Source organism: Chelonoidis abingdonii, chromosome 10 (genome assembly GCF_003597395.2).
Source record: "Chelonoidis abingdonii isolate Lonesome George chromosome 10, CheloAbing_2.0, whole genome shotgun sequence".
Classification (NCBI taxonomy): Eukaryota; Metazoa; Chordata; order Testudines; family Testudinidae; genus Chelonoidis; species Chelonoidis abingdonii.
Genome location: NC_133778.1, coordinates 42,116,054 through 42,132,333, shown reverse-complemented (window position 1 = coordinate 42,132,333; position 16,280 = coordinate 42,116,054). Strand labels below are relative to the sequence as shown.

Sequence of the window (16,280 nt, the reverse complement as noted above, 5' to 3'; positions counted from 1 at the left end):
AATGAGGCCTCTATTCTGTAGCTCAGCCAGTAGTCTGTTCCATGACTGTGAACTCCAGGCCAGGACTTGACCCTGTGTGGTGTCACTAGGCAGTCCACAGCTATTTTAACTCAGTGGGTGTGGGACATAGGCTGGAAAAGACATGGGATCTCTCTGTGTCCAGCAGGCGCAATGAAAAATCCTCTTTATACTCATAATGACTCAGTTCTGTCTCTTCTCTGCCATGAGACACTCTGTATAGTCCAGAGTTCAAGCAGGAGGCATCCAACACTAAGATGTCCTCAAAGAAATGAAACTAAAATTAGAGAAGAAGCACAAGTGACCATAGCAGCCTCCACTTTCTCCAGCTCCCAGCTACGAGCTATTCCAAAGCAGCAAGCCCCAAGTAAAGGGGGGGAAATGGGTACACTTTACCAAAGTCTGGTCCAATGACGGACGCAGCCAGAAACCCATGAGAACAAAATTCTGGCTGAATTGTGGATGTTTGTGTTTGATTAAATGTTATACATCTTGGTGAGTATGTTTGTGCCTATACATCTATGCGGTATCCAGATCTCGCATGATCTTGCAAGATTTACCTGAGCCAATCAGAAGCAATGTTAAAACAGAAGCAACATTCCAAACAGTGAACGAGTCCTCAAGGGTACCTAGATGGCTGAGACCATATCCCAGGGACAGGGAACAGTATCTCCAGCGTGCCTAGAGAGCATCTGTCACTTGCGTATCATTAGTATGTGCTCCATACTGCCATGTTTGGCTACCAATACAAATCAGGCAACCAGAAACGTCAAGAGCTTAAAGAAAGAGAAAAAAGAAGCCAAAGGACCCCAGTCAATCCTCCAATATTTCCAGATAGACAAGGCCTCTCAACAGCCTGGCTCAAAACAATGCACAAACTAAGGAACTGGATAAACAAAAACCACAAGGTGACAATGATTTCAATATAAAGATTGTGGAAACTGAAGAAAAGGAGCCAGATGAATCACATGATTCCAATCTAATGACTTTCAAAGATAGTCAAGTAATATTACCACCAGACTTAGAGGAAGATTTGCAAAAAGCAGGAGAGAGAAATGCGACACTACTTACTAAGTCATGCTTTTTACAAGATCCAGTATTGTGGCCTAAACACATTACAGATTCTCTTTATCAAAAAATTGTTCTATCTGGTGCTCTGAATATCGAACCAACGCAAAAGCTAGTGAACTCTATCCCAAAAGCTGTTGACAATCATAGTTTCCCTGCATTTCTTCTAAAACGCAGGACTTTCAGCAACAGAGAAAAGATTCTAAGAGACTGGCTTCCAGTCCACTTTTGGAATAGAACTTGATCTGCTATCACTTATCTTACTTAATGAGATTTACAACAAAAAACTACAACTAATTTTCAGTGTATATAGCCCTATGAATGTTTTGCATAATGCCAATGACCTTGGCAGAATCCAAAAGAAGTCTTCTGCAAGCTGGTACTCATCAAAAACTGCAAACGATCTGCTATTGCATAGGAACGCTTAAGTTACTTAAGTGTGAACTCGCAAAAAAAGTTGACTTTAGTGAGGTCATCTGTGATTTTGCTACTGAAAAAAGATCAGAAAGGTAAAGCTGTAAAGTGATACGGCCCATCTATGCCATTTCAAAAATAAAATATATTTTTTTCTTTCATTAATTAATATCTTTGTGAAATAAGTTGGGCACCCATGTTATGAGTTTGCCCTGGGACCAGTGAAATGTTGCTTGGGGGGCCTACAGTGCAGTCTCTTGGGTAGTTGTTCATATTACTTACTTACTTACTTAGTAATATATGCAAAACACAATATTCTGACGTCTAATCAACCCAAATAACTCCCGCTGACTATTAGGCAACACAAGATAGGCACTGACCATTAAATATTTGGCCAATCTTGTGCATGAACAGTTTGCACACATACATATTGTGTGCACAAATCATACATTTGCATGTGTAAACAGGAATCTGGTTACACAAAATGAAGTGCTGTGTTTTTAAGTAACAACTGTCTGTGCAATTAGCTATTTGCTTGTGTAAATTTGCATTCACAATGGTTGTGCATGCAAATTTTGCAAGTGCAACTTATGAGCCAACTTTTGAACATTTTATTTTGTTATTTATATTTGTTTATACCTTAAGTTTTCCCTCTACTGAATGTTACATTGTTTGTAAATCTTTGATAATATTTAAATTAAAATGATCCTCTTTTTGTCTTAAAAAATATTTTTTTATTCCAAAGCACCCATTGCTTCCCCATTATCACCCTACTGATACACAACTGGTGGCGCATACATGCTTACTTTCTACTTCCCTATGTAAACTGTCTCTTCCTTCAGGCCCAGAGTATACTGACTCCTTCCCTCTCAGTGTCCCCTTTTCCTATTCATCATCTCCTTCTCCCACATCCCCTTCTATGATGTTTCCCACGCTTGCCTCCTCCCATATGCACAATAATTATTCAACATCCCATTGTCTTCACCTTCACCCTCACTGCATACGTTTTTTTTTCCCATGCTCCATGAAATTATCAAAGGTGAAAACCTGTCCCCATTGAAGTCAACGGCAAAACTCCCATTGACTTCAGTGAGGCCAAGGTTTCTCCCCAGGCCAACACTTAGATTCTGATCCTGCATGTGCTTACACACTGAGCAGTCCCACTGAAGTCACAGGACTACTCACATTGCATAAAATGAAGTACCTGCTTAAATCTTTAAGGAATCAGGGCCTTCAGCTGTACTTTCCTTGTTAGGCATCCTAATAATCACTGAGGAACACACTCTGTACGTATGGTTATAAAGCTTACCACAATATTTGATATAATCCCAGCATATGATACAGTTTCACATAAAGTACCATATCCGCAAAAACAAAGTAAAACGTCCTACACTTTTTCTATTTACCACTTTTATAGTTAAACTTAATATGTAACTTTTAATTAAAACAACTTAAGAAAAAAACAAAGACAAGAAATGCTTGAATTTCCCCTACATTATTTTCAGGCAGTTAAAAATAAGACACATGAAATACTGGGGCCAAATTCCATCTTTAGACACATTGTCACAATCCCCACTGAGAGCTAAGCAAAGGTTTGATTATAGAAGTTCTTATATAAAATGAGATTTTTTAAAATTTTCCAAAGTTTTAAAACATTTTAAAGATGTTTTTAAAATGAAAATGTTATTATTGCTGAGACAGGCAAGCGAAAATGCCCTGACCATAAGGCAGCAGTAGGGACTTAATAAGTCCCACAATAATGAAACTGTATCAGAACATCAGCTCTAATCCATGAAAGAATCTGCAATGAAATTCTGATAACAAAAAGCATATTGTGGTCATTTCTGTCCATCAACAAGCCCCTTAATCTTACAAATTGATTAAAATGCCAAAGAGAGATGGGCTGAAACCAGATCTAGTGCTAAAATGTAAAAGACTTACGGCAGCCTCTCTCATCTGTTCCATCAGTGCAGTCTTTAACTCGATCACACGTGTAACCATTCGGGATGCACTGTCCATTTGAACATGTGAACTGCTGACTTGAGCATGTCCTCCCCGCTGCAAGAAACAGTTCATTTAGATTTTCACCAAATGAGGGGCCTACATGCAGCAAAGTACTTCTCCTCTTCCCCTTTTCATTACTGAGTCCCTCTCATGAAATATACAATCTTTTATTACTTGACCTCTGTATCTCGGGCAGAAATAAACGTCACCTGCCAACCAGTGAGCAGGCCACACAACCATAACGTATTTCCTAATGCGCAGCCACTGCTCCAACCTATGCCAGGGCTTTGAAGCACTTAATCTGATAGTCATGGATCATGTGGCCCCATCTCCAATTTTTCCTCCATGCTGGGGGCTGGTTTGTCCTCTGCCCAACACAATAGGTTTCCAAGTCCTGACTGAGGTCTCAGGACACTACTGTTACCCAAATAAGTAAGTGGAATCAGGTACAGCAGGCCAAAGCCACTCTGCCAGCTACTGCAGGATAATTCAGAATGGCCAAAGTGGCAAGCAATCTCGAGCCTATCTACCGCATTGCCTACATGCAAGGAAAGTGGAGCATGATCTTGTCTTTAGTCAGTAGACCATGCTCTCTTGTGGCTGTGATGCCTTTAGCTGGTGCGCTAACTTGTTTCCCCCACCTCATGCTTTGGAAAGTGCTGTATGGAATCCTAGCCTGCTCTTGTACAGAACTCTGTGCCTTCTTCCCTCACTAGTGTTCATATCACGGGCTCTGCTGTTAGGGCACTAACTCAGTTAGAAAAGTGAGAAAATAAAACTTAGAGTAAAACAAACTTCTCTTCATTCCAATTGTATGTGCCTTTCATAATAGCTCTCATGGACAAAAAAGTTTCACGGTGTCATAAACATAAAGTTAAGGGTTAATTCCTCTTTTACCTGTAAAGTGTTAACAAGCTCACACAACCTAGCTGACACTTGACCAGAAGGACCAATAAGGGGACAAGATACTTTAAAATCTGAAAGGGAGAAAAAGTCTTTTGTCTGCGCTGTGTGTACTTTTGCCGGAGACAGAGAAAGAAGGAGCCATCCCACTCCTATAGGGTAGTGAGTATTTAGAGAAGGAATTGTTAGATTACTTTTTTCTTGTTTATGAGTTCTTTTGCAAAATGTTAATTACTTGCTAGCTCTCACAGCTTGAAACCTCCCTTTAACAAAGACCTTTGTTAAAAAAATTTAATACCTCTGCCTTCAGGCAAAGAGAGATAAGATCTGTCTCTCCTTTCAGCTCAGAGAAGAAAAAAAAAATCTTCTTACTGGGCTTTTGGTTAAAAATGATCCCACCACTGCCAAGGGTTTGGATCCATGTTCATCAGGACTAAGTGGTGAGGATACATTCTCAAGCCTTCCCAGGGAAAGGAGTGTAGGGGCTTGGGGAGGATAATTCTCAAGCCTACCCAGGAAAAGGGGTGTAGGGGACTTGGGTGGAAATCATTCTCAAGCCTGCCCAGAAAAGGGGGGTTAGGGACTTAGAAGATATTTGGGGAAAGGCTGACTTCCAAGTGGCTCTCCTTAAATATTTGGCTAACTCGCTTGGTGGTGGCAGTGTACTGTTAACCTAAGCTGGTAAAAATAAACTTAGAGGGTCTTTCATGCGGGTCCCACATCTGTACCCTAAAGTTCAAAGTGGGGAGGGAACTTTGACACACGCATTCTAGGAAGAAGCAATACAAAAGTGCCTTAAATTAATTAGCATCAATGCATATTCCCAGAGGTGACTCCAAAGCAGAAGCTGCAGGATTTTACTGTGCAACCATTGAGGGGCATTTTCAAAACTGCTCCCAATTAATGGGCACACACAGAACGAAGGCAAGTTACAAAGACCCAGTTCAAATCTTGACTTAAAGCCGTCATTGAATTTTGACCTTATTATCTACTCTGTCCTTAGCAGATATATAACTAACTAGTGGCTGCATCACATACGCAAAGGAGAATGGGGGCAAAAGACAGCCCAGCTTTATTCCCCTCTGCAGCAGAGATAGAAATGAAGTTTTAAGATCATGTGCCTGGTCTGTGATCCAAATTCTGATCTAAGTTACACTCATGAAAATCCACCGAAGTCAGTGGGGTTTAACAGGTGTAACTGAGCAGAATTTGGCTTACTTACTAACTGTAGAGATATTTAGGTAGTTTGAATAAAATAGCAAATCTTAGGATCAAAACCAATCTCTGCAAGAAGAAAAGTAAAGAAGCCCCATCCCACTCAATTACAAGTCATTTGTTTTCTAATGATATACCAAAAATGGGTTATAGCTATTGTTTGGACACTCCACATCCCACATACTACCAAATGCTAATGATCTGAGGGCAAAATTTGGCCTAATGTGCAGCAGCCAAATCACTGTGTTTGTTTCTATGGCATAAGAAAGAAAGGGAACATTAAATATTTTTGTTCATAAATGCCAATCCATGCATGATTAACACAGAAAGTATCATTAAAATAATTCCCTCTCAAACTGAAATATTAACAGGACTTATATACTACATTTAAGCTATCTAAGTGATAACGGAATATAAGACTATTAGCAGATGTCAGGACTTTTGGGGATCTGAATATAAGGGATAACAGCTCTGTTCATTATAGAGTGTAAAATTGCAATGTCTGTCTAGTATCTTATTGAAGAGCTTCACCAGATATAGCATTAGAATCTCTCTAAAGGTTTGTTTAACGTCCCTTCATTACTCTTCTCTACTTAGAGATTTACTTATTTTTCCTTTTATAGATTCCAAACCTTTTCCAGGGAGAAATGTATAGTTTCTTTTTTTGATTCTGAGCCTGCTGAATAAAAGTTTTAGTAAAAAATGAATGAAGAGGCTCCTAACTGAGGGGGATTGAGAAGCGTATAACTGTTCATAAAATGATGTAACTTCACTATTCAATTTTTGGAATCTGGTAGTAAGTTCCCTATTACTTCTTCTGTGACTGATATGCATCTTACACTTTCTTTTCTTTTTTATTTAAACTGCAAAGCCAATTAGTTTTCTACTTTACTGCAAGATTTGGAGGTTTTATTAATCTAAATAATGCCTGTTCAGCTTTATTTTATTATGTTTTATTTCATTATTATTTTAGTGTACTCCCTTTTCAGCAGCTGTTTATTAGAGAGAGCACTCTGATAAAAAGTTGCTATGCTTCGACTAGCCTGGTTTATTTGTGTGTGTGTGTGCATATGAGCTTTATGTAATCAATATGTTCACATACAAATGGTTTGCACTTTCATGATGCTGGTATAATGTTCTGACGGAAGTACTTACGGCATTGTTGATGCTCATCTGAGCCATCTTCACAGTCCTCCTCGTCATCACAAACCCATGACTGTGGAATACACTCTCCATCAGTCTGACACTGAAACTGATTTCCCTCACAGGTAGGTTGTGCTAGTACAAACAAGCAAATCATTTCTTATTTCACAACGTTTATTCAGGAGAGGGTGCTTCACCTGCATGAACTAAACACCTGAGACACCTGTAGTCAAAAGAATAGGAATGAGGCGTTCTACCCTGGGATTACAGTACTTGGACAAGACCTACAACTTTTGAGCTAAAGGGAGAGGCCTCTTCCAAATTAAGCACATGATTTTCATTAGTGGATTCATGATGCAGGGGTGAGATTAGAATAGTTTAAGTTCTACTGTCCCTGCTCTTTTGATTACTTTATAGGTGGCTATTAAAAAAAGAGAAAGGAGGAAAAAAAACAGTGAGCACAGAGACAGACAAAATAAACGTTTAAACTTAACTCTGGAACAGTTTGCCTAGCCCCAGTTAATACTCATCTTGTGATTCACTAGCACACTCCGTCCAATTTGATTTGGCAGGGCCTCTCTGTTTAGTGACCCTTCTCCTTGAGACCATGTCTTCAGACTCTGTCAGTTCACAAGCGTTGCAAGCCAACCCAGCAACAGCCCGAGCCCATGGGATTAGATTTAGGGATTACCCAACTGGGTAAAGAAGGCATTTAAAGAAGTGATGGGACGCTGTATTGCAGCTTCATGGATGAAGAATGCATAATTAAATTAGATGCAAGGAAATGGTTTAGCTGCATATCATAAATATTATTTTGGATTCCTGCTTCAGGAACAAAAATTAATATTGAGTTTAATTTAAAAAATATATTTGTGTTTTGTTGATTTAAAATCTGTGTAGGTACTTCTATGGCCCCATCATTATACTATGTGAGTAAAATTAAAAAACAAGATAGGCCAATTAAACAAAACTGAAATTCATTTTCACACACACACACATCTTTTATTTTTATGTCCACATGTAAGAAGATGAAGACAAAAACAACTTCACTTATTTAAGCAAATACACTAGGAGTGTGATTCTGGTCCGACTGAAGTTAATGGAAGTTTTGCTCAGTAGTTTGTTCAATGGAACCATGGCTCCTGTCTCAGAGGAAATAATTCAGACTTAAATATCTCAGTAACATGGCCAGTTGACTCAGAATGGCAGTTACTTCTAATGCAAGATATTCTTCATCCAAAACACCCTTGGCTTTGCACTTGGCTGACTTATTAATCAGAAAATCAGCCAGTCTGGCTGCAGGAACTACCCTCAATTACTGCAGGTCTCAAGCTGAGACGAGCCAATCCAATGTGGGAAGAAACAATGTAAATTAGCCTTTTCACTCCAAATCAACTCAAGGACAAAACCTGGCCTTACTGTAGCATAGGCAAAGGGTTCCGAAACCTAGGAGAGTGCTGGCAGATGGCAAAACACAGAAGGGTTTCTGAAAATGGGAAACCGTTTCTTCCTGTTTGTAATATTTTTAATAGATACACATTTCAAAAATCTCCATAGTGATTCAACTGAAATCCGTCAAGAGCCACATAACCTTTTATCATACATGATACAGTGAACAAATTAAATGTGTACGATGCTCTCTTGTGAACTCGGGTGGCCATGAATACAAAAGGTTGTATCCATGCTGAAGACTCTGAACCCATCTGTGCACACCATTCAGGTTCACTGCAGTAATACCAATTAGTCATCTACGAATGCTTAGAGTCCACAGACATCAGAAGAGATGTCCTTATTAGACATAGGCCATGGATACTGGAGGGAAGTGCAGCATGTGACCTGGATCTCTTTCTAAGGGTGAGTTGGAAATTTGGCAATATTCTAATATCCATAGAACCAGTACAACAGAACTCAAGAAAAATGAGCTTCAATTAGATTCCAAAGCCATTTCCCTCCAAACCAGGACTTTTACACCATCTTTATTCGCTCTCTCTCTCTCTCTAAGAATTAACAGGGTCCTCATCATGCCATGGTGCACCATGAGCATCATGCTAGCTGAGAATTCTAAATATTGTAAAAAAGTGGAAATGCTTTGAATTAACGTAGTGAATATTCCACTTACGACAACCAGCTTCATCCGTATCGTCTGAACAGTCCCTTGCTCCATCGCATCTCCAGTCTGCAGGAATACAACGGCCATTTCCACAGCGGAACTGCCCACTCTCACACCCTGCAACCAAACAGCAAACCAAGAAGCTTGGTTATAGCGTCACATCAGAACAGATATGGGAGACTGTTCTCATCAACAATTCAGGGACACATTGAGAACAATCATTTTAAACATACTTTTTCAGATGAAACAGTGGGCCAAATTCCACACTCAGTTACATCCATGCAAGCCCACTGAACTTCAGTAGGTTGCCCTAATGTAAGAGAGAGCAGAATTTGACCCAACATTCAAGTGTAATAACTCTTAATATAGAAGGCTGTTCCTGTCTAGCCTGTTATATAGTCTCCTTCAACAGTCTAGTTTAAGTCAAACAAAGGGGTGAAAGAAAAAAAGCCAAGAAAAGGTTTGCCAGGTATGGAAGCCTATTAAGACAAAAAATGTCCATTTTCATTTCATGGACTCAGGTTATACAGACTTAAATGAAGGAGGAAAATGGTTTTCCACATCATTTCTGGAGACTAAACATTAGGCTCCCCACCTCCAACTCTACCCCCACTCCCTTGTAGTTCCTAAATATTTAAGAAAAAAAAACTCAGAGTTAATCCATTTAGCTGCAGTGGAAACTGGTATCTGGTTTCAAAACATGGATACAGATTTCTTACAGGGAAATATATCTCCACTTAACATCTTAGTAGCTTTTTTAAAAACAAGAATCTGAGCTTTAAAACTTTCTGACTGATGAAAATCTGACCTGCTGTCAATCAAACTCTAAAAGCCACCACCCTATTTGCTATGTCTGTGGATTGAGGACCTGATCAGACGGTTCTTGCTCCCATGTGTAAAGACAGCAGGATTATGCCGTTACCAAAAATGTCCAGTGAAGTCCCTTGATGCTACAAGAGAATGAAATACGCTGTTGATAGCCAAGAAGGGAAACATGATCAAAGTCATAGGGGAGAGGAGGTGAACATTTAGCCAATTTTCTGGTCCCCAAAACTGAGAAGTTGTAACTCATAATTAGGTTCACAAAGTTCTGTTTCACATGGCCTCAGTCAGCACCCTGAAGCAAGGAATACTGAAAGAACACAGTTAGTAGCAAAGATCAACTCTTAGAACAACTAAGAAAAAGCAATTTCCTGTTTTAATTAATAATCAAGTGATGAAATTACCATTCAATTATTCCAAATGACTTGTCCAAAGGAGATAACTTTAGTAAATATAAAGCACGGTGTCTGTACACCTACTCTTGAATTCACAATGACATAAATAAACAATGTGTTACCCTAACTTTCATGTAAAACCAGACATACCAACAGGGTCACATAAGCACAGTTAAGTGATATATTCTTAAGGGATATAAGCAAGCTACTTTATGCAAGGAATGTTGAAATCTGATTGTCTGGTAGTGACATCCTGATTTATAATGTATCCTGCAAATGGTCAAAAACTGCACTTGGATGAATGGTGGTACCGAGTGGTACAGGAGTATGTACACCCAAATACCTTCTATAGACTAATGTATGATGGTGGTTGGTGGTGCAGGTCTGGGGTTGGTGGTGCAGGTCTCTTATCAACTACCTTTAAAACACAACAACCTCCCTTGCAAAAATGCCCTGAAAGAATGTACAAGTTCATCCTGGAATCCCAGACCCTCTCACTAAATTCTGCCCTACAAAACAACATTTCAATTTGAGACTTTTAGGGCCTTTCTAAAGTTTAATTGTTAAACACAGCATATATTAAACAATGTATCAGTTAGAACTATTATTGGAAGTAAAACAATCTGTTTCTACATTTATTGCATCAGTAGCATCCAAGAACACAAGAATCCTAACTGCACCTGACTGAAAAAGAAATTACAATATAGAGTTTAATCAACATGCAAAGAGTTGCAGATTTCTAAGTGGGAGAAGTATATGCTTAAAAACAAACAGCATGGGAAATAATTTCACTGTACATTATATCATTAGTTTCAAATAATTAACCAGTAAATGTTAAGCATTGTCTATAATACTAATATTTTCTTTTGCCTTTCTACTAAGTTATTAAACGTATCCTTATGGTGACATAAAATGAGATAAGACTGGTTACACTTTTTGGAAAGCATTATAAATACCGCAGTCTTCATACAGTATAAAAAACTGTAACTGAATGTTAACAGAGTATTTGCAAACCAACCAGTTCTTTTACACTCTGTAATACTTTTAAAAATTATAGTTCAAGTCACTCAGAACCACGTACAGTAAGTGCTGTACCAATGCCCATTTATACAATTCATCAGCAGACCTATTATAATTCATTTAATTATGGTATTAGTCTTTTCAAATGTAATCTTCCATGCTTGCTTATTTCTCCTTGAAGGGTAGGGTTCTGAAATAACTTTTCAAAACAGCAAAACAAACTGATGCTTCACATATCATTGCTTTGCATCCTCTTAGTACAAAGGCACTAGTACATTAGAGAGTACAAAATGATTGTTTATTTAATAAAAAGGCAGAGGGATCTGGCTGAAAATAAATTACGGGTGATAAAGAGGTAACAGTCATCTGCAGGTTCAAAGACATTTCTCACCAAGGTTTTAAAAGGTATGTTGTTGTTTTTTAAACTGTGATCAAAAGAAATTCTGGCCATGAAAAGGAGGAAGTATGCAGAGCACACACAATTATTGTATCCATTGCTAGAAATGTCCACCATCCAAAGAAAATTAACAGTAAAATGACTGATTAAATCAATACAAATAATTTCAGAAATAACTCCACGTGACAACCCGTAGAAACATGCCCCTTGATTCAAAATAGAAACTGACATCATCTACTAAAACCAGCTTCTGAAGGCTTTATAATAGTTTGTGTTCAAGGGCTGAACTGATGTAAGAGGCAGTTACCCTTGTTAAACAAAGTATTAATTTGGGGACATATTCTGGAACCATTACTCACAACAAAAAGCACTTACTCACATGAGCAGTCCATCAAAGCCAACAGGACTACTTGCATTAGTAAGTGCTATGCCGCATATGGACGCAGAATCTGTTGCTCTACATCAGGAGGGAGATGTTAGAAGGTAAGGGGTGTCCTCTTGTTAAGTGACATTGTTTAAGTTAACTTAAGCTTAACTGAAGGGTTAGTAACTACTGACACCCTATTGCATCAAAGAATTTCTTTTTAGTAAGTGCCCTTTTTAAAATGGTAAGGCAGTTCATAAATTAGTCCACGACTGCCAAAAATTAATACTAATGAGCTAATTTCAGTACAAATTCTGATTTACCATGGCAGATGCTGATAAAGCCAGACACTTCTTTCAGGCAAACAGAACCCAGTTAGCAAGATTCCTGCAGGAAATAATACTTAGTCTTTATTATCTTGCTTCATATTTGCTAAGATGAAATAGCTAGGTGACTTTTGAAATTCAAAATCCAGAGAATTATTTTTCCTTGCTTTAATTTGATTATATTTTTTTACTCATGGAACTGTGATGAAACTATCACTCAAATACAGACCAAAAAGACACATGCTAAGATTTTGTGAATCCCAGAAGAACTCATGCAAAGCAGCATCCAAGGTGGCTGTTTTTTGAAATAGAATGGATTCTGACTTTTCAAAAATTGACGAATGCCTGTTTCAATTTTTAGGGATTCAAGAAAGCAACTGGAAAAAATAAAGCTACCACATCCACTTCATTATAAAGCAATATTGCACTGAAGAATCCAGCCCATAGCTTAAAATTTATCCCTTGGGAAATATACAGAGAGAGTACTGTTCCTGAGACTTCTGCTAGACTTGCTGTCTCTGATCCTTAAGCTACAACTGCTGCTGCACCTTCTGTAGCTGTCTGTGTCTGGGATTCTCTTTTAATAGTCTCCTGAGTAAAGATGTCTGGGATTCACAATCCACTTAGGTCAAAACAGAGAAGGCCAATTTCCATGGCACAAAGTAAGCTACTTGTACACAAGATTATGCAAGACTATGACTTTCTATTAGACTAAAGCATCACAGAGTGATACTGTGAGGAGCAAAAGATTTGGGGGCAAATTATGAACCAAGCAAAATACTTATAACCACACCATAGTGATCCTGGCCTTTAACTCAATATTAAAAATATAATTATATTTGGTATCAAAACAAATGCAGAATATCAAGCATTACACTACCACGATACCACACCTGAATAGCTGTATTATTTAATGCAATTGTTTATACTCCCCAAAACAATTAAGGGCAAAATTTTCATTTACGTCAGTGTAAATCTGGAGTAACCCCCCTTGTCTTTAATGGAGTTATTCTAGATTTACACTGCTGAAACGGATAGAGAATTTGGCCCATTGACTGCATGGGGTTTAAGTGTATAAATGAAGCTGATGCTAAATACAGACCCAGTGACCCTCCCCAGGAATTGCATTAAAGCTCCATTGACCAGCTAATAGACACTATCCAATGCCACACCAGGCGATGTGGAACTCTGCCAGGGGGCAGCAGGTGGGGGTAGTACAAAGCCCTTTCAGCACAGAGGTTTTGGAAGGTGGAAGCTGTCTTTAATTTGTAGGTTCCAATCCCTTATGGATTTTCGGCATAAAGGCAGTTTGTTAGGACTTTCCTATTCCTATGCTATATTTGATCCATATTCACATTTGATTCATACTCAATCCCAATATATATTTGGATAAATATTTAGATTGAAATCTAAAGTCTATATTCAAACCTTTTATGTTCAGGCCCAAATACACTAAACTGAAATTTGGAAAAAGCTGTCCAGGGAGGTAACCAAATGCTGTCTTACAAGAAAGACATAGGAGCTAATCTGGACCTGACGCCGTAGAGTTTGTATTCAATGAGGTAGGCTAGGCACTTTTATTCATCTTCTCTCACATAATAAAGGAACAAGGAAAACTCCACACGAATTCCAAGAAAGAAAAGAAAAGAAAAGAAGCATAAATCAGCTAAGACCCTTTGCTTGCTTTTCTTCCACCACAAGAACCCACTCCCAGATCACATACTGATGCAAGCTTTCTGGCATGACATGAGACTGCTTTTTCTCCACAAAAAGAAAACTGATGATTATTAAATACTTCAGACACCCCTATTTAAAAAAAAATCATGTAAATTTAAACCTTAGTTTATTTAAAATTATTTGGTGTACTAGGAATAGTAAACTGGCAGATTCTAGGTCTCATTTCCTAATGAGGTTGCATCTCCCTGCCAACCTAACGATCTTGATTGCTCGAAAAATGCTATTTATATAGGCCTTTCAAGTGCTAGCATGCTTAGCGCAGCCTAGGACTACTGTTGTGACTGCTCAGGGGACATCAGTTCCCAAGAAATCCTGTTCTCATGACTCTCAAGGAAGGATTGGAAGGGGACTGTCCTGAACCATGGACAAGGTTCCCTCTGTAGTGAAGGAATGAGGGACGTTCCAGCCCATCCTGCTCACAGACCACCAGTCTCTGGCCGTAAGCTGTCAGCAGTATGAGTGATGTCCCCCTCCATGACCACATCCCCTGTTCAGTTGTCAGGGCTCCTGGAATGGGGTAATACTGGCCCAGGAGGATCCCTCACCTAACGTCAAAGAGCGCGTACACCCTGCTATAGTCTCCATTTGTAAAATATATAAAGGTTGGTGACGATTCATTACTGTGTGTTACATGCTATATGATGCTAAATATTAGAACTGTGTTGCCAATTAAAGTTATAAGAAACATGCAGAAGGAGCAAATAGCTCATAATGAGAAACAAAGTGGTACCTGGAAAAATTATGCTGTTAAATTCCACATTTATACATTAAATTGATATTTCATTGCAACAATAAATCTACACAAAATTAATACTCTATCAAATAATGTATCCGTATTAAAGGCAAATTATTCAAACAAAAAATCATGTTAAAACAAAATACCCTTCAGCCATGTTATGGTGCCTTGTTATTAAAAGGCATGTGGTACAGATTACCTTTGGACAGCAAGCTCTTTGGGGCAGGAAATATGTCTTTCTAGTCTGAATATCTGGAAACTGCCATTTATTTTACAGTGCTGGATTAGTGATTTAAACAAATTAATTAAGTAATGAGAGTATCATTGTAGAAGAATCTTTAGGTGCTCTCTCTTCTGGCAGATTTGCACATACAGATGAGGCTGTGGGTTAGGTTTTCCTTTAAGGGAGTATCTCAGGGAGTATGTAGACCAGGGAGCTGTGCTGATTGGAAGCCGGAGCTATGAAACGAGGGTATGAGGGCTTCTAAGTAGAGCAGTAGTATTGCACCTGGGGGCTGCAATTAGGGTGACCAGAAGTCCCAATTTTATAGGGACAGTCCCGATTTTTGCATCTTTTTCTTATCTAGGATCCTATTACCCCTCACCCCCTGTCCCGATTTTTCTCACTTCCTGTCTGGTCACCCTAACTCCAATCATGGACTAGCAACCCCATTGTGGTAGGCACTGTACAAAAAGAGAACAAAAATGGCCCTTGCTCCAAAGAGCTTACAATCTATAGAAGGTGTTGTGCCTTCAATTCCCCACTCTCCAAGATCAACAACTAAAGAATGCCACACGCATGTTGTGTTACGTCTTTCACTTCCCTAAAAGGCATTCTGCCATAACCTGCAAGTTCACTACACTAAGTGATAGTACACATGAGTCAGGTATTCAGCACTGCTGGTATATATAATTTGTAAATGATAGAATTACAAACAGGATACGTAGGGTGACCATATGTCCCATTTTGGCTGGGACAATCTCTTTTTTAGGCCCTGTCCCCGCTGTCCCAATTTTTTTTGACAAAACTGGGCATTTGTCCTGTTTGCTCTTGGCAACTGATCATCAAATGGCAAAAGCAAGTGGGACAAAAGTCCAGTTTTCTTTAAAAAAGTGGGGTGAGACCCCTAGCAGGCATGGAGGAATATATGGGGGGGGCGCGAGTGGCAACATCAGCCCTACACTGGAGAGAGGGAGAGCGGCTCGGACCAGCTGGTCCGCCCTGCGTGCAGGCAGGAGAGGGAATCGGGCAACCCCACACACGGGGATGAGAGGGGAGCCTTAAGCAGCCGCACACATGGGTGGGCAGCAGTGGGGACTTGGAGGACCAGCCCCCCATGCAAGGAGAATAAACCTATCCTGCAGAAAGTCCAAAAATAAACCAAGTGAAAGAAAAACTCATCCAGGAAAGCTTTGCAGAGTTTGCCCCAAATTGATGGGTGGTGTTCGTCCCAATGGAATGAACAGAGGTTTCCATCCAGAAATCTATGTAGATCGTGGGGGAATATGTGGATTCTGGGGGCAGAAACTCCTTTTGCTTTGCTAGAAAGCATAGTAAACTCAACCTGTACCCCATCTATTTGAAGACAACTCTGCAAGTTTCCCTTT

At 39.2% G+C, this 16,280-nt stretch overlaps 1 protein-coding gene across 1 annotated transcript in view; it reads right to left on the bottom strand.

The window, feature by feature from the left end:
• The window catches only part of LRP2 (LDL receptor related protein 2), a 207,185-nt gene that overhangs the window by 175,858 nt on the left and 15,047 nt on the right, over window positions 1-16,280 (bottom strand). The window contains exons 2-4 of the mRNA XM_075070134.1: window positions 8,885-8,992; window positions 6,778-6,900; window positions 3,442-3,558 (exon numbers count right to left, since the gene is read on the bottom strand). Coding sequence (XP_074926235.1) covers window positions 3,442-3,558; window positions 6,778-6,900; window positions 8,885-8,992 — 348 coding nt within the window. The remainder of the gene's footprint in view (window positions 1-3,441; window positions 3,559-6,777; window positions 6,901-8,884; window positions 8,993-16,280) is intronic.